Source organism: Typopeltis vanoorti, chromosome 13 (genome assembly GCF_054136105.1).
Source record: "Typopeltis vanoorti isolate ZY-2024b chromosome 13, IOZ_Tvanoo_1.0, whole genome shotgun sequence".
NCBI lineage: Eukaryota > Metazoa > Arthropoda > Arachnida > Uropygi > Thelyphonidae > Typopeltis > Typopeltis vanoorti.
This window is the reverse complement of record NC_143561.1, coordinates 68,589,177-68,612,062: the sequence shown is the minus strand read 5'-3', so window position 1 is coordinate 68,612,062 and position 22,886 is coordinate 68,589,177. Positions and strand designations below refer to the sequence as shown.

At 35.4% G+C, this 22,886-nt stretch overlaps 1 protein-coding gene across 2 annotated transcripts in view; it reads right to left on the bottom strand.

Moving 5' to 3' along the window:
- Positions 1 to 464: 464 nt before the first annotated feature.
- The window catches only part of Alg11 (ALG11 alpha-1,2-mannosyltransferase), a 57,298-nt gene continuing 34,876 nt past the window's right edge, over positions 465 to 22,886 (bottom strand). For both annotated transcript variants that reach the window (XM_090402755.1, XM_090402756.1), the window contains exons 3-4: positions 21,448 to 22,373; positions 465 to 1,759 (exon numbers count right to left, since the gene is read on the bottom strand). In XM_090402755.1, coding sequence (XP_090258881.1) covers positions 1,482 to 1,759; positions 21,448 to 22,373 — 1,204 coding nt within the window. In that variant the 3' untranslated portion in view covers positions 465 to 1,481. The remainder of the gene's footprint in view (positions 1,760 to 21,447; positions 22,374 to 22,886) is intronic.

Sequence of the window (22,886 nt, the reverse complement as noted above, 5' to 3'; positions counted from 1 at the left end):
AAATGATTTTCATCATTCCTCCCACTTTCTTTTAGGGAGCAGATGCTGGTCAACATTTACTCACAGGGATGACTTCAAACCATACATTTAAAGTTAACCTGTAAGTAAATATTTTTCTCAGTCTTTTCTGGCTCTTAAAAACTTCGATCTTTTATTTGATACTTCCTACCCATATGTGGCACTAGTGCTGTAAGTTTTGCAATCTCTGGTAGAATTAATAGGTTAAAAAAACTTTTTTTTTTATTCCAGCATAAGGCTTTTGTTCTAATATTAAGAAATATATATTTCATAATATATGGCCTTTTCTCTGTCCATAATAATCTGCAATTTTTTTTTTTTTTTTTTTTAGCATTCAAAGCTGCTAATATTGAAGTTCTTACCTGTAACCCAAGAAAATCAGCTTGAAATAGTGGTGCTTGGTAACAAGAAACTTTTAAAATATACTGATAAGAGACAAATTCTTTGGCAGTTCACATCTTTTATTAATACAATATCACAATGTATGTATTGCAAAGGTCTTAATTTAACTGCACAGTCACACAGAGCTGCTAATGTTAATAAAAATTGGTTATTAATAGGATCTCAAAGAAAACATGCTTTTTATTCTTATGTGCGACTTTGCACTAACAGAATAAATACCTAATCCATCTTCTTATGTTGTAAATGGCTGAATTTCTATAATTTTGTTTCATTTCACATCCTAATTTACAATGTACCATTTTTAGTCATTTTTTTTTTTATATAACAATTGAAAAATCCTTTGTTTTATAGCACAAAAAAAAGTTGAAATAGTATGCCAGCATTTAACCACAAAATTCTGTGATATAGAAAACCCCATACATTGCTTAATGTAAGAACTGATTACTGCAATTGTAGAAAGCATTTTTTTGGTATAGTAGGTCAGTTATAACTTTCTGCAATAAGATCCCCCATACTATTATATTATAAACTTTGGGACTAGATCATCATATAATGATAATCCTAACATGAGACTATCATATGAGAGAGTAAGCTGGTGAGGCCTTAAAAATTAGTAAGCACATAAATACATCTTTGCATAATGCTTGGTTCATTTCGATGCCACTGTTAAATGTACTACAATTAACAGTGGTGTAATTATTACATTATACTCTTACAATAAAATGTCAATTAAAAAATCAAAAAGACAAAAGCTCCATAAGACTTTTAAAAAACATACCTTAAACTATTCTTTTGGTCAATTCTTAAAGTGAACCTTTAGGGAAAGGTTCGCTATAAGAATTGACTGTAGTAATAAATGCTGCTGTAATCAACTGAAATTGTGGAATTCATTGAATATATATAGTTCCTAACAAACATATCTGCAGATATAAATGTTCATATAAAGACCATAAAAATAACAGTAACCAGCTATTGCTAGCAAAACTTTGATTCTGTTATTATTTCTTTCTCAAATAGCAGCATCTGAGAAGTGGTCTATATATTAACATAGCTTCTGTTAACTAAGAGTTAGAAAATAAAGCAGTTGTAACATTTAAAAAATTTCTTTCAAACTCTTCATCAGAAAAACGTTCCACACAACACCGTGAATTATTTCTAATTGCCATTTTTTCTTCATCAGACATACTTATAACATTTTTCATTGCATCAGCATATGTTTGTACATCTTCGGCAAGAAATCCTGTTTTCTGTCCATTGTAATTCACTATTATGTCCATTTTTGGTCCTCCAGAATTATGTGCTATCATTATCATTCCAGCAGCCATACATTCCACCACACCTATTAAAAATAAATGTAAATTTACTAAACGAACAGAGGTATTTATTTGATATGTAATGCAAAAGACTGTTTTTAAATATCAATTTAACCTGTCTAAAGTAGTGATGAATTTTATATGCTTGTGCTACTCTTCTTGGTATAATGTTTTCCATTTGACATCATAAAATCTATTTTTTTTATTAAAATACTGAGTTTTTTTTTTTTTGCTTTAAACAAAGCAAAATTATAAGTTTTGCAATTAAAACCACTTTCTTGCTCTTCAAGAATTTGCTTATCCCCTTCGATTTGTAAGCTGCTAACACAGGTTCCTACCTACCACTAAATAGACTCTTAAAAATGAACAACCAAAATGTGATTATGTCAGCTCTCGCAGAGATTATGTTTTCTATTTCAGCAAAACCAGTATACTGAAATATTCATTTCTTGCATTTCTGCGAGAAAGGGATCAAAACCTCGGCCAAAGTGTGTTGGAACCTGTGGTACAGCCCTTGAAACAACACCTTGTTTCATGAAATTTACAGAATTGATATTTTATTTTCTATTTTTGCATTTAAACTAAAATGCTGAATAAGTTCATGTAAAGATCTCACATGTTATATATACAGTCCTGCCATAAATACACCCCCCCCCCCACACACACACAGAATTGCTCAAGCATGGTCACATTAGTGGCACTGTGTACAGCCTACATTTGCATGTTTGTTAGTAGAGACAGTTGTCTGGCTGTACAGGTTAACATGCAGTGGGAAGATTATGAGAATTGTGTAGCTGTAATAGCACTTCACAAGGTTAGAATGCAGCCAGCTGTTCCTTCGTGTTTCCATAATTTTCATAATGTGGCAGCCACCTGTTATTTTCAATACGCTGAAAACACTAGGGATCAGTAGGATGTTGGTGTATTGGAATATTAACCATTACAACGATACAGAAGATGTATCTGACAGCCAACGAACAGTTCAACAATACTACAACAATAATTGTGCCTCCAATACTGGGGCACAACAGCTTATGGGCATGTGAAGGCATGCTTTTGATGTAATCCTGTGAGAAAGCAGAGATGAATGTGTCACAGAGGTAGACTCTCACCCCTAGGTCACTCATTAATGACCTGGGGTGAGAGTCTATCATCATTCCATTGGATGCTTCCTACTATTCCCACAACTTATGCATCAGAGGGTCATAAAATCAAAAGGCACTTCTCTGGCAGCATGCAAACAACAGCCACAGAAATGTCTTCTTCAAGATTTTATTTTCACCGGTGAAGTGTCATTTATCCACCAAGATGACCAGTTATTTGTCCTGGATGGTCACACAGCATGGGCCATAGCAGAGATATCATCACCCCCTGTATCAGTGATGGTTTGGTGTGTATATATGTGTGGGGGGTGGGGGTATCAGGAGGCATCCAAGTTGCATTTCTGTGAGAAAGGGATCAAAACCTCGGCAAAAGTGTATCGAGAGCTGGAACCTATGGTACAGCCCCTGAACAACACCTTGTTTCATGGTAGGCAGTGGATCTTCCAACAGGACTCAGCTCATGCACACGAGGCAAGGACCACACAACAGTGGTTGGAGGCAAATCTGAATCCATCATCATCGTCAAATTCCTAACATATACCCTCAAGAGCTATACAGGATATGATAGTACTACAAGAAAAATTTACATTATTACTAACTTCCTATCTACAATTTTCCTCCAAATCACTCTGTAACCTGTCAAGACTCAAACATTATCAGATCTTATATTTCTATCTTTTAAGGCATTTTTTACTGTATCAATCCACCTATGTTTTGGTCTTCCTCTGGGTTTTTTTCCTGTCAACTAGGCAGAGAGAGCACTTATTTTGCTAATCATTCCTCTCCCATTCTGTTTACGTGATGATACCACCTGAGATTAGTTCTGCTAACGCATTCCTGGATGTCGACAATGTCAAGTTCTTTCCTAATAACCTCATTTCTAATATGATATTGCCATTGATGCCATCTATTCATGTAACTAATCTTTCTCAGGACTCTCATATCTGCTGTCTCTAGTCTTTGGTAAAGCGTTTTACTTCTGACCCAGCTCAGATCCATAGGTTAAAATTGATTTCAACACTGTATGGTATACAGCTAATTGACTAATTTCTCTCTTATTCCACATAAATTTATTCAGTTGACTTCCTACCATACCAGCTTTGTTGATTCTGTTGTCTATTTCCGTATTTAATTCACCATCTTCACTAAAAATCATGCCTAAGTAGCTGAAATGTTTTAACTGTTCTATAGGTTCTCCATTCACAATGCAGTTGATATTTTCAATGCTTCTGCCTATTTTCATTGTCTTTGTCTTGTTATTGCCGACCTTCATACCATATCTATTACAACAGTTATTCAATTTAGTCAGAGAATCTTGCAGACTTGTATCAGATTTATTTAGAAGTATAACACCATCCACATAAAGCAAAGAGCTGAGATTAACATCTCCAATTTTGATATCAGGTTTAATACCACTTTCCTTCATAATGTGATCCATATAATGACTGCTGACTTACAACTCAAATAAAGACCAAGTATCACTATCACTTGATATAATGCTCGATTGACAACCATATAACTGTAGCATTTTGAATAGCTTCTCTCTTGGCACTTTGTCATATGCCTTTCCCAGATCTACAAAACTTAAATACAGATCGCTGTTATATTCTCATGATTTCTCAACAATTTGTTGTAAAGTGAAAATATGATCCTGACAGCCTCTATTTGGTCTGAATTATACTTGTTCTTCACCAAGCTTCTCTTCCACAATCCTTCTCAACCTTTTCTCACGTATACTTGCATATATCTTACCAGGTAGGGAAATACCTCTGTAATTCTCATATTCAGTTTTATTTCCCTTTTTATATATGGATACTATGAGAGCTCTGCTCCAATCATCCGGAATTCGTCCCTCTGGCCAGGCTTTCTGAACTATGCAGTGCAGCCACTGTAAGACGCTTATACCACCATACTTCAGCATATCTGGTCGAATATCATCTACTCCTGCTGCCTTTCCACATTTCAAGCCTTTGATGGCTTTTTCTACTTCAAGCATAGTTATGTATTCCTGATTGTTGAGTGTTTTTTTTACCACTGTGCTGTCATTACTGCTTGTTTCATTTAATTTTTTGAAGTAATTACTCCATACTTCAAGGATATCTATATTTCCTGTTTTCATGTCACCTTTATCATCTCTAATTCCTTTTACAGCACTCTTTCCTCAATTTCCGAGCTTCTTCAACAACCTGCAGAATTATCTTGCCACCGTCTTGATATTTATTTTTTATGTTATGTTGGAGGTTTAATGGGTTTTTTGGACACTACCCACAGAGTATCATGGAAGAAAACCACCATGCTCCACCACAGCAAATTCAAGAAAGAGAGACTTTTCTTAGAAGCAGCAGCAGCAGCTCTCAAAAACCAACAAAATCTTAACAAATACGGTTGTATTAAGCTTCCGAAGATTTGGGAAACGGTCATCACCAGAGGTCCCACCTTACATTCCAGGCCACCTACAACTGCCCTTAGAGGGCACTCCACCTAGATAGGACTTTAGTGTCACCCACGTGGTTGGGCTTAGTATTGTAAGTTTTTGTGTGCATGTTACATTAATTGTCTTTGTAATCCCCGTAGATGTCCTAGTGACTAGGACGAAATATAGGAAGTATTAAATTCTATTTTAATTCTTTTTGAGTGTTGTAAAAAAACCCATTAAACCTCCAACATAATGTCCTCACAGCACTTAAGCCTCTACACAAGAATATTTTTTATGTTCTTACCAAATGCTTCTCATGACTTTTGTTTAACTAGTTTTACACAGTGTTTAGCTTTCTTACATTTGTTGCTGTATTCTCTGAGAGCACAATCTGACCTATTTACCAGGAACTTTTGATATACTCTCTTCTTTTCTTTTACTGCCTCTTTAACTTCCAGTGTCCACCATGGAGTTCTGATTTTTTCTATCCTTACAGACAACTTTACCACATTCCTCTCTGGCTGAATCAATCAGTTTTCTTCAAGGCTTGCCACTGAATCTCCAAGGTTTGGTTCCTGTTCTCAAACTCTAATTTTTTCTTGAATGGTATTTGCGTATTTTAGTCTGCAGTTCACATCTGAAAGTTGCTCAACTTTTATTCACTTTAAAACTTTCTTACATGTTCTTCTTTTCAATATGAAATTCATTTTATCCTGCTCAAGATTAATGGTGATCACTTCCAATCTCAAATCTTCTGTACACTCTGGTGTCCTACACCAGGGAGAAAATATCACTATCAAAAATAACATAATCAACGAGACTTTTCTTATTTTTTGCCTCTTTTCTCCATGTATATTTGTGCACATTTTTATGTTGGAACATGGTGTTAGTAATAACCAGTCCATGTCCTGAGCAGAAATCCAACAAGTATTTGCCATTATTATTTTGCTCTTTTCTCCAAATTTTCCCCAAAATATTTTGTATGTCTAACAATCGTTTCCTACTCTGCTATTTAGATCATCAACAAGGACCAACTTTTTCTTTTTCATTGTGTTCAGTTGCTTTCTCTAAAGTCTCAAAAAATTCCTCCACTTCTACCTTAGTAGAACCTTCTGTGGAAACTTAGGCACAAATAAGTCTCACTGTCCAGTTCTCCATTCTCATATTTGACCACATTACTCTACTTGAGACTGGCTGCCATTCAAGAAGATTAGCCTTGTATTTTGTGTTGAATACTATGGCTACTCCTCCTTTTTCTGGATTGTCATTGCCTGAATATAACATTTTGTACTTATTGCTCAGAAAGATCTCACCAGTTTTTGCCTTTTTTGTTTCAGTCACCTCTACTATGTCGATAGGTACTTATCCAATTCCTCAGCTAGCTCCATTTCTTTGCCATTTAGGCTTCTTACATTTGATAGTACCGATCTTGAACTCTGGTGATGCTGAGTTGGGGTGCGTTTTAGGATTTGTTCCAGTAGCTGACTTTGAACCCAATGAACTTCAAATTATGACCAGAGCTTGAGGGAGTAGCCTGCAAGAAAAAGAAAAAAAAAACATCCCAGCACTGCCAGTCTGAAGGTGGATTTGAAGTGAGTAGTCGCAGCACATTTGGGCCTGTGTGAAGGCAAAAGGGGGACATTTTGTGTGCTGCTATATGCACCTTATATATGTGGTTTGTGTGTGTGTGTGTGCACGCTGAAAATGATTTACTGATAAAGATTTATGTGTTGTTCAAGTTGTAACAGTATTAATGGCAAGACTAAGTATAGTCAACTCTCCCAACAAACTCATAGGTATCATCACATTAATAGTTTGTGAATTTTCTTTTGAAAATTCATTATGGCAATCATTTGGCCTATAGGTTTCAATTAGGATGGTTCGGTAGGCAGTTTTTTTGGGCAATTCTGTTATAACCATATGCTTAAATTCCAACATGCAATTACCACTCCATAATAACAAGAATATCATGTTAGTACAAAACCTATATGTGAAACATAGATGAGTTCCAAATTTTGAATATTCTGATATTACATAGAATCATATTCTTGACTCATGGCTATGCTAATTTCACAACCTTCTTCACCCAGATACATAAATACAACATTGCACTCAATCTAAGCCAGTGTTTCCCAAATTTTTCTGATGACAGAACACTTCACAAATCCTGAAATTTTCAGGGAACACCTTGGTTATTTTGTAATGCATTAATTAATCATTAATTAAACATCAATGAAACATAAACATCATTGAATTAATTTGTGCTGACTTTCATTGACATATCCATTCTGATCACCAAAAATTTATAATATAAGTACTTATGAGTGAATGCAGACTTTTTCTCCTTTGTGCTGGTAGTTTTCCCCTCCTTTTGTTCATCCTGGAGATAGCTTTGTAGGCTGGTGGTGGATGACTCAGTATCTGTTGCGTCATAAACACTTTCAATAAGAGATTTTTTAATACCAAAATTAAACAAAGCCTCTTGTCTCTTATTCATATTAAAATTTAAATCTATTACTCAGGCCTATTACTTTTAAAAAAGCACGGCACTACGGTTTCGAAACTTTCACCCTACAATACGAACTTGTGAAGAAAGTATTCAGCATTACTAGATTTGAGAACTGGATACAGACTACCTTGATCTTCAATTTTAGATCAAGGTAGTCTGTATTTTCTTTATACTGTGGAAAAATTTTCTTTATACTTCCTTGTTGATTGGTTACTAACATTTGCAACACAGATGTTATTTCTTTCAGTTTTGAGAACAAAGGATATGCCGCCCATTGTTGCAATCTTTTTTTTTTTTTTGACAAACATATTGACATATCCGCAAGGAGATGTGTTTTGCATTATAGGAGATACTGAGATAGGAATGTTGGTAGCTTGCTCCACCTTTGCAACGAGTTTCCCTGGTGTTGTACCACCTTACCCCAGTCCTGAAGATACTTTCAGGCACAAACTTTGTTTGCTCACACTTGGATAAAGGATTAAACTAATTTTATTATTACATTGTTGTAATTGGCTTGCAGGCAATTTTTATGATCAGTCATAAACAGCAGTATTCTCTTTCCCGATTGTTAAAAGATTTCAATGTGTGAAAATTAACGATAATTCATGAGTATTTCCATGTTTAAAAATATGCCGCTTGGTCACTGACATTTGCTACACAGATGTCATTTCCTTCAGTTTTGAGAACAGAGGATAGCCGCCCATTGTTATAACCACTTGCAGGCAATTTTTATGACTGGTCATAAACAGTGGTATTCCCTTTCCCAAATGTTGTAAGGTTTCGATGTGTGAAAATTAACGATAATTCATGAATACTTCCATGTTTAAAAATGCATTTGCTTAATATGCAAATTAAAAACTTGGTCACTAACATTTACTACACAGATGTTATTAGGTGTTCTGGGTCTGAGGTTTGACATATTCATGAATATTATTGTCCTCAGAATATTTCCACTATAAAATATTTATTCATGAAAAATGCTTAGAAAACTAAAATGACAAATTTCAGGAGAACTTCACAGAACACAATTTGGGAAACTCTGATCTAAGCAATGACTTTGTAATGTCAGTTTGATAATGCATGCCCCCCCCCCCTCCTTTTTTTTTAATGATATCAAAACTAACAATTTTGTTTGAAGGGAATTATGGCTTATTATATGCAGAATATCAAAAACCTGTATAGTATTATTGTGGTTACTGCTGCACTTAAAAAACTGATTATTAATTTCTGAGGATCATTAGCTTACTGCACTGACATTGCTGGCCTTCATGTCAGCAGATTTAATGTATTAATTTGTTCTTTATTAACTGTACAAGAAACAATACACAATCAAAATTAATATTCAGTGTACCCAATATGAATAAATCTTATTTTGTTTGTACTTAGGTTATCACTAATTTTAATGTGTAACATACCCTCTACCAGCCAAGCTAATCCCACAAACAAGGTTAATTGAACCTGGGAAGTACTGCTCAGAGAGTATATCTTCTTCATATTCTGAAGCTAAAGGAAACATCAAGATCTCTGGGTGATATATACCTTTCAAGTGCATGGTAAATATCACCACCTTGTTTATTGGAGGCCTGAAATGCCTGCTGTCATGTTTGGTTTCGAATTTGTTTTCCACCTTTTTTTACATAAAGCATATCACACAAACATGCTATACAAACCCAAACCTCCCCAATTCAAGGTAAAAGCAGCAATGTGGTTCTGCAGGCTGGACACAGCACTGGAAAGATAGTAATATGCATTATAATTTGATATCTGAACACAATTATAATTTCCAGAAGAATTTCAAATGGTGTCCCCAACTATCCAAACCACACTTAGCATAAGTTGAGTTCATACATCATAAAGGATGATAACTGTGCATTTATCAGACATGAAATTCCATGTTAGAAAATGCCAAATAGATGTTGAAAGTTTTTTCACTTGGTTATACTATAAATTAAAGATGCCAAGAAATTATATTCTTGGTTTAATCCTTTATAAGAAGTTCCTTTCCTTTTCCAAATATTATGTACTAATGTTAATTTGATTTGCTTGTTGCTAAACTCAGTTAAACAACAGAGACAAGGTTGGACCTTCTGCAACTTTTGTCTCTTGGAAACATGCAGAAAAGAAGAGAAAGAAACTAGGGAATATAAGACAGATATTATGAAAATAGCATATGAAGAAGACACCTTAAAACCTCTGGGGAGGGTATCTCCTGATCCTTCACATCTGAAAACCAAGAATCTTCTCTTAAGGCTTACAACTTGGAATGTAAGAACCTAATATGAAGCTGGGAAGTTAGGAAACCTTATATAAGAACTTGAAGCAATGAAAATTGGCATTGCTGGTATCAGTGAAATCAAATGGACTAATAGTGGAAAAATAAACAGAAAAAGTCATTCAATCATATACTCATGTGGAGACAGTCATATGAATGAAATAGCATTTGTAAATGCCCAATCCTTACTTGGATTTTGGCCTAAATTGCTCAACCTTTTAATATTTTTATTGTCCAAATATATGCACCTACTTCTGATTACCCAGATGAAGATGTAGGATGTTCCTATGAAGGCATTCAAATTGCACTTAACGCAAAATCAAATGACATAACAATCGTTATGGGAGATCTAAATGCTAAGGTAGGCTCAGAAAAGATCTCTTCCTGTATGGGAAACCAGGACCTGGGATATAGAAATAGTATTTGCTATTACCAGGATCTGGTAATAGCAAATACTTTATTTAGCCAGCCTCCTAGAAGACTGGCTAAATAAATGAACAGATTGACTATATAATGATTAAAAAAAGATTCCGGAATAACATCTCACAATCCAAAACATACCCAGGGGCTGATATTGGATCAGACCACAACCCTGTGGTCATTAAAGCAGCAATAAAATTAAAGGAAACAATGAAACCTACACACATAGAAAAATATGATCTTGGCTCCCTTAAAAATCAAGAAATACAAGATAAATTTTTAAAGGAACTGGCACAATCCACTGCTGTTAACGTTCCTGATTCCACCAAATATCCTTACCCTAAAGATGACATGGCAGAAGGATAAATAGAGGATAGATGGCAGAAATTTAAAGAGGGCATTAAAAAAAGGCAGTAAAACAAACAATTCCCAAATTTGAGAAAAAGAAGATGGGTAAACCCTGGATGAATGATAAGATACTGAAAATGATGGAGGTAAAAAAGAAACACAAAAATCGTCCCGAATACAAGCACTTAAACAAGGAGATCGGGAAAGAATATAGGATTGCAAAAAAAAGAAATATAATGAGTGGTATAGGGAAAGGTACCCAGGGAATGGAAGGAAGGTAATATAATGCCACTGCATAATGGTGGTAGCAGACTGGAAGTGTCTAATTATAGGCCTGTTTGTGTGTCATCAGTAGTTGTTAAGGTCTTTGAGAAATTTGTGAGGGACTATATACAGTGTTGGGCAGATGAGGGTAATGTTATCTGTGAGAATCAACATGGATTTGTTAAGGGGGTGCTCTTGCTTTAGTAATACGATTGCCGATTATAATAAAGTGACAAGAGCAGTTGATGAGGGAAAGGCATATACTGCCATTTTTTTTGGATTTTGCAAAGGCGTTTAACAGGGAGCCATATGATAAGCTGATATTTAAGTTGCAGCACATGGGTTTACATGTCAGGTTAGTCAAATGGATTCAGGATTGGCTAACTGATAGGTATCAGAGAGTTGTGTATGGTGGGGCAATATCAAGGAAGCAGAACGTTACAAGTGGGGTTCCACAGGGCTCAGTACTGGGACCTATATTGTTCAACCTTAATATCAATGATATTGTCAATGGATTGCAAGGGAAAATTCAGTTGTTTGTGGATGATGTGAAGCTGGAAAGGGTTATCAGTAATAGTGCAGATGTGGCAGCCCTGCAAGAGGATTTGAATAAGCTAGACAGATGGGCAAATGAATGGGGGTTTCAGTTCAATGCAGCAAAATGTAAAGTCTTGAGGTTTGGGATCCATCAATGGGAGGATGCGTACTCGATTGGAGGAGCTGTACTGAAGGAGGTAGGGGAGACAAGAGATCTGGGGGTGATGATTGATAGAAAACTGAAATTCAGGGAGCATATTGCAAAGGTGATGAGGGTAACTCAGAGGATTGCTGCAATACTGAGAAGGATGCTGACCTGCAGAGATAAAAGAGTTATCATTCTGTTGTATAAGAACCTGATCACACCACACTTAAGACTACTGTTCTCAGATTTGGTCCCCAAGATTTGAAGGGATAAATTGACTGTGGAAAGGGTACAGAGGTGGATAACAAAGATGGTTTCAGGACTACAATATGAGTTATGAAGATTGACTAAGGGAATGTAGACTGCAGAGTTTGGTGGATAGAAGAAGGAGAGGGGATATGATTGAGACTTTTAAACTGTTCAGAGGCAGTTACAGGGTGAACATTGGAGAGTTCTTTCACTTGGTGGAACGGCGGGGAGGAGCGATGGCAAGGGACCATCCCTGAAAGTTACGAAAGGAGGCTGTGTGCAACAGGGTGAGGAGTAGTTTCTTTGTGTGGAGGGTGGTTGAACCTTAGAATGCATTGCCTGAGAGAGAGTGGTTGGAGCAGGAACAGTCAATGGGTTCAAGGAGTGGTATGATAAACTTTGTGTTTTCTAAAAACGACCTCCCGCGATGAGGCTTTTGACTCCATGGAGGCCCAGATAATAATAATAATAAATATGGCTTAACAACAAATGCAAGGAAATTGAACTTTTGGACAAAAAAGCACAAAACCAGAGAACTTCATGAAAAAGTTAGGGAGCTAACTAGCAAATCTTGCAAAAGGGTAGGCTCTCATTGCATTGAAGATACCAATGGAAACATCCTAATGGAGAAAGACAAAATAAGGGATAGATGGGTAGAGTATTCAAAGGAACTCTACAATCATGATAGAATAGATAAGCCATTGCAAGATCTGTAGGGCCTACTATTCTTACTTAGGAAGTAACAAATGCCATTAGGAAATTGAAACTAGGAAAAGCTCTAGGAATGGATCGAATTATGGCAGAATATCTATTTAAGAATATTTATAATAAGGCTATAAGATCACTGACTGACATATGTAACAAAATATATGAAACTAGACACCTGCCAAAAGATTTTAAGCACTCGACATTCCTACCAATACCTAAAAAAATTGAAGACAATCAAATGTGAAGAGTACAGAACAATCAGTTAGCAAAAGTTATGTTATATATCATCCTAGAAAGAAATAAACATAAAATCAAATTGGAAATTAATGAAACACAATCTGGTTTTCAGGAAAATAAAGGAACTAAAGGAGGACTCTTCAACATTAGAACTATTATAGAAAGATATCTGGAGAAAGAAGTCTACTTATGTTTTATTGACTACACAAAGGCCTTTGACAATATACAACATGAACAACTAATCGAATGCATCAGAAAATTAGAAGAAGATAGTAAAGATATCAGATTACTGATAAATATATATTGGGAGCAAACTGCCTCAATAAAAATATCAGGAGAAACCTCGGAGCAATTTCCAGTAAAGAAGAGTGTCAGACAAGGCTGTGTTCCTTCTTTTGTATTGTTTAACCTCTATACTGAAAATATCTTCCAACAATTAGAAGAATTTAAAAGAGTCAACATAGGAGGCAGAAATATAAACAACTTAAGATATGCAGCCAATACAGTACTGCTAGCTGAAAATAAAAAAGCTCTTCAAAACCTGCTAGAAGAGACACTGAAACTGAGTGAAAAAATGGACTTAATTTCAACTTCAAAAAACCCAAAACCATGCTGATAACAAGAGAAAAAGGGAAAATACCTGATGTAAATATTAAGATCAGAGGAAATATTAGATCACGTAGAGAGTTATATATATTTGGGTCAACTAATTATTGAAAATGGAAAGTGTGATAAGGAAATATTAAAAAGAATGGAAATTGATAGATCAACCTTCATTAGCATGAAAAACATTCTGACCTCAAGGAAAATTCACAAAAACAAGAATTAGGCTGTCCAAATGCTACAAATGGTCAACACTGCTATATGGAGCAGAAACCTGGTTTTCACAATTTTATATGAAATATCATATAAAATTTGATATTTCACAATATCAAAATATTATGAAAATAAACTAAAAGCCTTTGAGATGTGGATCCTCAGAATAATTCTTAGAGTCCCATGAACTGCCAAAAAAACTAATTTAGAAATATTAGAGATGACCGGAGAAGATAAGACTCTGTTGAAACCATTAAGAAAAGGAAAACCATCTACCTTGGTCACATACTAAGGCATGGATCCCTATAAAAAACACTTCTAGAAGGAATGATACAAAGAAAAAAAAGAAGAGGAAGACAAAGAACAGATTGGATGGGAAATATTAAGGACTGGACCTTTTGGCCCTATGAAGAATGTAAAAGAGAAGCACAAAGCCATACATGGTGGAAGCTCATGGTAGTTAACCTCCTGGAAGGAGATGACATCTGACAATCATAAACTCAGTTATGTAATTCATATTTTTCCTCGTCTGGTGAAATGTACTTTAAAAAGTTATCAATACATGAAACCAGTTGACACTGATTGCTATATCAATCTCCATGTGGAATTAATACTAGACTTAAACAGTAATATTAAATTATGGAATATCAGGGAATTCTCCCCCCCCCAATTTCTTTTGTGCTAGTTGTTGATTTATGTTTTTTTTTTTTTGTTCAGTCATGACCAAGGTATAAAAAACATTGCATCAACAAGGAATACAAATTGTTCTCTTCCCTCTGTACACAATTATCTTTTTAGATCTCCAAAACTATATCTAATACGCCATAATATGATAATTCCATAATAGATCTTAATAACCACTTCCTTACTTAGAAATCAGTTTCTCATTGTTCACAATAATCAGAATACCATATGTAAGGAATTTCATTTATTTATAAATGATTGCCATCTATTTGGACATTCCAACAGAGGAACTATGAATTGTTTTTACATTCAAAATACATGTTTATGAATAACGCAGAAAACTAGCATATTATAGTTGTTCCACAGTACATATAGAATGGTGTACTGCAATATCCCTGTGAATAAGAACGATTTTTAAATAAGTATGTGTTTGAAAGAGATATATTTTCATCTCTACATATAGAAACTGCCAATGTTTTGAACAGCAAAGGATTAAAAGTTGAATATAATTAGTTCTAAAAATGCACTGCATCAAAATATCAATACATAATTTGACATAAATCTTCTTGGATGAAAGTAAATTTGTCTTTTAATATATATCCAAAAGGAATGTACCAGTTGAGTAACAACATCTCTTAACTAGTTTCCAATCAACTTGTCCTCAAATTTGTCATCATCATCATCATCATCATCAAATTCCTGCCATGTACCCTAAAGGGGTGTACAGGATATGACAGTACTACATGAAAAAATTACATCATTACTAACTTCCTATTACAATTTTCCTCCAAATCAGTCTGTTACTTGTCAAGACTCCAACATTATCAGATCTTATATTTCTATCGTCTAAGGCACTTTGTACCGTATCAATCCACCTATATCTTGGTCTTCCTCTGGGTCGTTTTCCTGCCAACCTGGCAGAGAACACTTGTTTTGCTAATCTTTCCTCTCCCATTCTATTTAAGTGACCATACCATCTGAGATTAGCTCTGCTAACGCATTCCTGGATGCTGACAATGTCAAGTTCTTTCCTAATATCCTCATTTTTAATATGATATTGCCATTGATGCCATCTGTTCACGCCTCTAATCTTTCTCAGGACTCTCATATCTGCGGTCTCTAGTCTTTGGTCAAGTGTTTTACTTCTGACTCAGCTCTCAGATCCATAAGTTAAAATTGGTTTGAACACAGTCTTGTATACAGCTAATTTAGTGTTCCGACTAATTTCTTTCTTATTCCATATGAATTTATTCAATTGACTTCCCACGATACCAGCTTTGCTGATTCTGTTGTCTATTTCTATATTTAGTTTACCATCTTCAGTAAAAATTGTGCCTAAGTAGCTGAAATGTTTTACTTGTTCCACAGGTTCTCCATTCACAACACAGTTGACATTTTCAATGATTCTGCCTATTTTCATTGTCTTTGTCTTTTTATTGCTGACCTTCATACCATATCTATTACAACAGCTATTCAATTTAGTCAGAGAATCTTGCAGACTTGTAGCGGATTTATTTAGAAGTATAACATCATCCGCATAAAGCAAAGAGCTGACATTAACATCTCCAATTTTGATATCTGGTTTAATACCACATTCCTTCATAATGTGATCCATATAGATAATGAATAACAGAGAGGATAATGTACATCCTTGTCTCACACCAGATTTAACATTAAACCACCTTCCTGTACTTCCTTCAATTCTAACTGCTGACTCACAACTCAAATAAAGACTAAGTATTGCTTGATATAATGCCCCATTGACACCATATAACTGCAGCGTATTGAATAGCTTCTCTCTTGGCACCTTGTCATATGCCTTTTCCAAATCGACAAAACTTAAATACAGATCTTTGTTATATTCCCATGCTTTCTCGACTATTTGTCGTAAAGTAAAGATCTGATCCAGACAGCCTCTATTTGGCCTGAATCCAGCTTGTTCTTCACCAAGCTTTTCTTCCACAATTCTTCTCAACTGTTTCTCAAGTATACTTGCATAGATCTTGCCAGGAACACTCAGTAGGGAAATACCTCTGTAATTCTCACATTCAGTTTTATTTCCCTTTTTATATATGGGTACTATGAGAGCTCTACTCCAATCATCGGGAATTCGTCCCTCTGTCCAGGCTTTCTGAACTATGCAGTGCAGCCACTGTAAGACTCTTATACCACCATACTTCAGCATTTCTGGTCGAATATCATCTACTCCTGCTGCCTTTCCACATTTCAAGCCTTTGATGGCTTTTTCTACTTCAAATATGGATATGTATTCCTGACTGCATGCCTGGTCAGTGTTTTTTATCAATGTGCTGTCATCACTGCTTGTTTCATTTAGCAGTTTTTCAAAGTAATTACTCCATACTTCAAGGATATCTTTTTCTCCTGTTTTCATTTCACCTTTACCATCTCTAATTCCTTTTACAGCACTCTTTCCTCCATTCCTAAGCTTCTTCAACAACCTCCAGAATATTTTGCCACCTTTTTGATATTTATTTTCTATATTCTTGCCAAAGTCCTCCCATGACTTTTGTTTAGCTAGTTTTACACACTGTTTAGCTTTCTTACATTTGTCTCTGTATTCTGTAAGAGTAAAAGCTGACTTATTTGCCAGGAACTTTTGATATGCTTTCTTCTTTTCCTTCACTGCTTCTTTAACTTCCTGTGTCCACCAGGGAGTTCTAATTTTTTTATCCTTGCACACAACCTCACCACATGCCTCTCTGGCAGAATCAATCAATGTTTCCTTCAGAGTTTGCCACTGAATCTCCAAGATTTGATTCCTGTTCTCAAACTCTTTCATTTTCTTTTCAATAATATTTCTGTATTTTAGTCTACAGTTCACATCTGAGAGCTGCTCAACTTTTATTCGCTTTAAAACTTTCTTACATGTTATTCTTTTCAATATGAAATTAAATTTTATCTTGCTCAAGACTAAATAGTGGTCACTTCCAATTTCAAATCCTCTGTACACTCTGGTGTCCTGCACCAGGGAGAAAACATCACTATCAACAATAACATAGTCAATGAGACTTTTCTTATTCCTAGCCTCTTCTCTCCATGTGAATTTGTGCACATTTTTATGTTGGAACATGGTGTTAGTAATAACCAGTCCATGTCCTGAGCAGAAATCCAACAGATATTTGCTATTATTATTAGCTTTGCTCTTTTCTCCAAATTTTCCCAAAATATTTTTATATGTCTCACAATCATTTCCTACTCTGCTATTTAGATCCCCAACAAGGACCAACTTTTCCTTTTTCATTGTGTCAGTTGCTTTTTCTAAAGCCTCAAAAAATTCCTCCACTTCTACCTTAGTAGAACCTTCTGTGGGACCATAGGCACAACTAAGTCTCATTGTCCAGTTCCCCATTCTCATATTTGCCCACATTACTCTACTTGAGACTGACTGCCATTCAAGAAGATTAGCCTCGTATTTTGTGTTGAATACTATGGCTACTCCTTCTTTTCCTTGATTGTCATTGCCTGAATATAACATTTTGTATTTATTGCTCAGAAAGATCTCACCAGTTTTGGTCTTTTTTGTTTCAGTCACTCCTATTATGTCGATCTGGTACTTATCTAATTCCTCAGCTAGCTCCATTTCTTTGCCATTCAGGCTTCTTCCGTTGATAGTACCGATCTTTAACTCTGGTGATGTTGAGTTGGGGTTTGTTTTCAGATTTGTTCCAGTAGCTGACTTTTTGCTGTTCGCGCTGGTTCCCTGGCAAAAACAACGGGGGCCTTGTTTAACCGGGCGACGCCCCAGCCGGCATGAAATTTTGTCATGTTGTACCATCATTTTTTATTTTGGTTTAACCAATAAGAATACAATTTGGTCGGCTAAATCCCAAATTGCCAGCCCATCCTCGTTCGTTCAGTATCAAAGTAGATACCCAACAGGGTGCACCACGAGAAGGTGAGGATTGGACATTAGGTCAGAAGCCCTGGTTGGTTCTCCGCATTCCTTTAAAGGCTATGTGGAGGTCTCCTCTCAGTTATACAGCTTTGACCCTTAAGCACCCCTCAAATTTGTCTTTTATCTAATATGGATATGATCTGATCAGCTGTTACATTCCATCTTCTAAAGCACTCCTAACTGCATCAACCTATCTATGCCATAATCATCATCTGGGTCCTTTTCCTGTTATTTTTGCTAATCTTTCATCACCCATTCCTCTCGAGTGACCATGCTACCTTAGGATGGCTCTGCTTATACATCCTTGAACATCAGTGTGAAGTTCTTTTCTGATCTTGTGTTTTTAACATGATTAAAAACAAAGGCATCAGAAAAGAACTTGAGAACTCTTGTATCTATAATCTAAAGTGTTTAATCAAACTTTCTAATTTTGCCATAACAAAGAACTGAGCACACAAGTATTGCAATCCTCTATGTGTACGTGAGAAGTGGAAAGTGGATTGATAAAAAAATCCAGCTCCGATCTGTATGTTAAAACCAGTTTTGAACATTCTTCAATCTTGAATACTACATTCAGATATCGTTCACATTACATGTAAACTGTTCAATTAATCTTTATACTATACATCACTTAAGTATTCTATTCATCCATTTTTATATTTGATTTGCCTTCTTTGCTAAAAATTATTATTATTAATTATAATGAAGAGTCAAAGGCTTCAATTTGGCGACATGAACTTATTTAAGTTAAGGGATATTATATCCCATATTGTTTCTTAGCCGAATAAGAAACTCAAAGAGTTTCATGCCGAATATAGAAGCTATATAAAGTTCAGCGATTCCAAGCGTAAGCAAATACCTGGATAGTGCAGCACCTGACCCTTGAAGGTAGTGCAAGCCGAGGCAACTCATATAAAGGGTGGAGCAAGCTCCGATCACTATTCTTGATATTTACCCATAATGTGAACTTAACTCCTAGGAGATGTATTTTGTTCAACATTATGAGAGAAGGTCACTTCCCAGACCGGGTATGGGTAAATATCAAGAATAGTGATTGGAGCTTGCTCCACCCTTTATGAGTTGCCTCAGCTTGCACTACCTTCAAGGGTCAGGTGCCACACTATCCAGGTATTTGCTTATGCTTGGAATCACAGAACTTTATATAGTTTCTATATTTGGCATGAAACTCTTTGAGTTTCTTATTCGGCTAAGAAACAATATGGGATATAATATCCCTTAACTTAAATTATTATTATTTTTTTTTATGTTGAGCCCATACATGAGAGGTTGGTAGACCAACCTATAGCATATTAGTATCATGTATGGGTTAAAATTAAGTCTAAAGTGCTAAAAATTATGTCTAAAAAATGTGCAATTTATTTTTTAGGTTCAACTAAGAATGCAATTGATATTTTCTACTTTCCTATCTACTTTCACTTAGTTTTTATTTTTTTGTTGATTTCCATACCAAATTGAAAATAAATAGGTGAACTTTCAGAAGTGAACTGTAGACTGAAATATACGAATATTATTGGAACTTTAATATAAAGAACACACTGGGCAATTCAGCCAGGGAGACATGCAAAGCTGTTTGCAAGTATAATATTCTAATTTCATGGTAAATTTTGGAAGTTAAACAGGCCGTCCTGAAAAAGAGGAAATCACACTGAAAGCGCCTCATGAACAAGTCAACAGAAGTCCTCAGAAAATGCAGAGAGAAATATAAAAAAACAAAGCAGTGTGCAAAAATAGCTAAACATACGTTGTGAGAAGACTTTGGTAAGAATATAGTAAATAAATCTCAAGAGGGTGGCAGAATATTTTGAAGGAATTGAAAAACCTAAGAAATAAAAGAATGAGCACCGTGAAAAGTAATTAGAGGTGGGAATGGTGACAAAAACTGAACATTAAGCTATTCTGCTTGTCTGGAGTAACAACTTTGGAAGAGAAATGAGAAGTAGTAGTGACAGAACAGTGGCATTAAATATTCAAGAAGAATGAAATCAGGAGTACCTATCAATACTTAGGAAGAAAAAGCAGCCAGAGAGACAATATTCAATCAGGAATGCTCAAATATGGAAGTATAAAAGTACAGTGACTGCACTGCATTATTCAGATGATTCCTGATACAACCATCAGAAAAGTTCATAGTACTTATCTATAAAACTGGAATTAAAACTAAATGTGAGAATGATGGAAGCATTTCCTTACCAAGTGTTTTCTACATAAGACTTATGCAAACATACTTGAGAGGCTAAGAAAAATATACATAAACAGAAACTTGGGGAAGAACAAGCTGGGTTTAGACTAAACAGCATCTTTTCAGAATCAGATTTTTATTTAAAAAAAAAATCAAGAAATCATGAGAATATCTCATCTTCTTTTTACCCTCTTTTACCTTGTGGTGTCAAGGGTTTATTAATCATCGGACCACAAACTGTTCACAGGATAAGGTGGTCAGTCCTACACCCCAGTGTATCCTATGTCCTGAGTTCTCAAAGCCGGTTTGCCTGCTTTGCAGGATGAAAAACCCCAGGATAACTGGGGGGAAACCCTACTGCCCACGCCCAAGGCTGGCTAACTTGGCGATGGCTGAGGAAGATTCTTCAGCTCCTCACGTCACCGACGGGAATCGAACCTAGGACTCTCCTTCCCCAGGCATACGGTTACAAAGCGCACAGCCACTAGGCTAACCACACAGACCTCATGAGAATATATGTGTAAATTTTATAGACTTGGAAAGGCATACAATAAGAAAAAATATGGGACCAATGGGACATTATACATTAATTTAGAAAGACTATCGTCTTTCTATTAAATATAGAAAGCCTGATATAATACCTGGTACTCCTATGGTGATAACTAAACACCAAAATAAATAAAATCATAGTAATATTTTTATATAAAAGATTAACAGACATTACCTGAAGTATTTAATACACTACTATGGAAATTTTCTTTAAAACATAATTGGTGATGCTGGCAAAACCAAAGAACAACACACTAATACCTTTTTTAAAAAAATATATATATTTCTACAAAATTTTAAAGAAATTTATAATTAAAACAAATTTTATGACAAAAGCTCACCTATTCCAAAATGTTCATTCCACATGGTGTGAAGTCCGATTACAGATTCTTGCATTTCTTGTATTAATTCTTCAAAATCAATATTAAGTTTGAATACCACATATTTATCCACAGATAATTCTTCGCACAATTTCTTGAGATTTGACACTCTTTCTATATCTTCATCATTTCGACAACTTCCCACCAATGTTAGTCGTAGTCGTGCCTTTTGCTCTTCTGACAACCTTTGCATAAGTTCATGGAATGATTTAATTTGTAAAGCATGATTCTTTTCTGGACGGAATTGGGCAATTGACAAAATTTTACATACTGATACATCAGCAAGTGGAGTGATCTTTTGAAATTCTTTAACATCACAAGGTGGATAAACTAAAAATGTCTTCAATTTTCTATTCCATAATGAAAGAATATGTCCTTTGGTCCAACTAGAATTCACCATTATTATATCAGCACTTCTTCCAGCAAGAGCATACAGTGTGCCAAACATGTGATAGTAGAATAACTTTAATGTTGTTAAAAAGGTACTATGTGCTATTAATTCATTATTATTATGTGCTTCTTTTTGCTCAGAAACTTTATGAAGCATATCAGTACTGATTGTTGGGTAATGGACATAGCAAGCTACTTTGCAACCACCTATATATTTAAAAAGAGGAATAGTAAAAGCATAACCCATACTGTCTATGTAAATATCAGGAATAAATGATGTTATAGCTTCCAATCCTAAGTAGAGAGAACCCAAACTTTGACCTAGGAGTGTGAAAACAGGATACATATTTGCTTCTACCCATTTTCTCTTGGTAAGGAAAATAAATTTTGGTTCAGTAACCAAGTTTATGTTAAAGCGTTTTTTGGCACGTTCTAAAATCTGGCTCTCTGAAACATCGACATCACCAGTATACACAATACACTGGATATTTGAATATCTGAAAATTGAATAAGATAATTAGTTACAACATACAAAACTGCATTCATTAAAGAATATATTAACTTTAAAAAAGAGCTTATACATATTTCTTGAGGTTTGTTATTATTGTTACTACATGATCCACCAACTACAGCGAATCGCATCATCTGCACTAATGCTATTTACTGCCCTCTACCACAACTAGTATTTTTACAGAATCATAACATCAATGCCCATGGCAGGATTCAAACCTGAAAGCTGTTTGGCTGGAGAGCAGAAACACTAACCACTCAGCCAGCCAGGCCAGCATGACACCCCCAGAGAGTCCAAAGACTCATCTACTCTACAATTCTCCATCTCCAACACTGAATTCACCGACTACAATTATCTACACCAATGCCATCTACTGCCCACCACCACTAGTATTTTTTGTCTATAAATTAAAGATAATCACAAACATCCATGCCCATGGCTGGATTTGAGCCTGCAACCTTTTGGCTGGAGAGTGGATACAGCGACTACTCAGCCAACC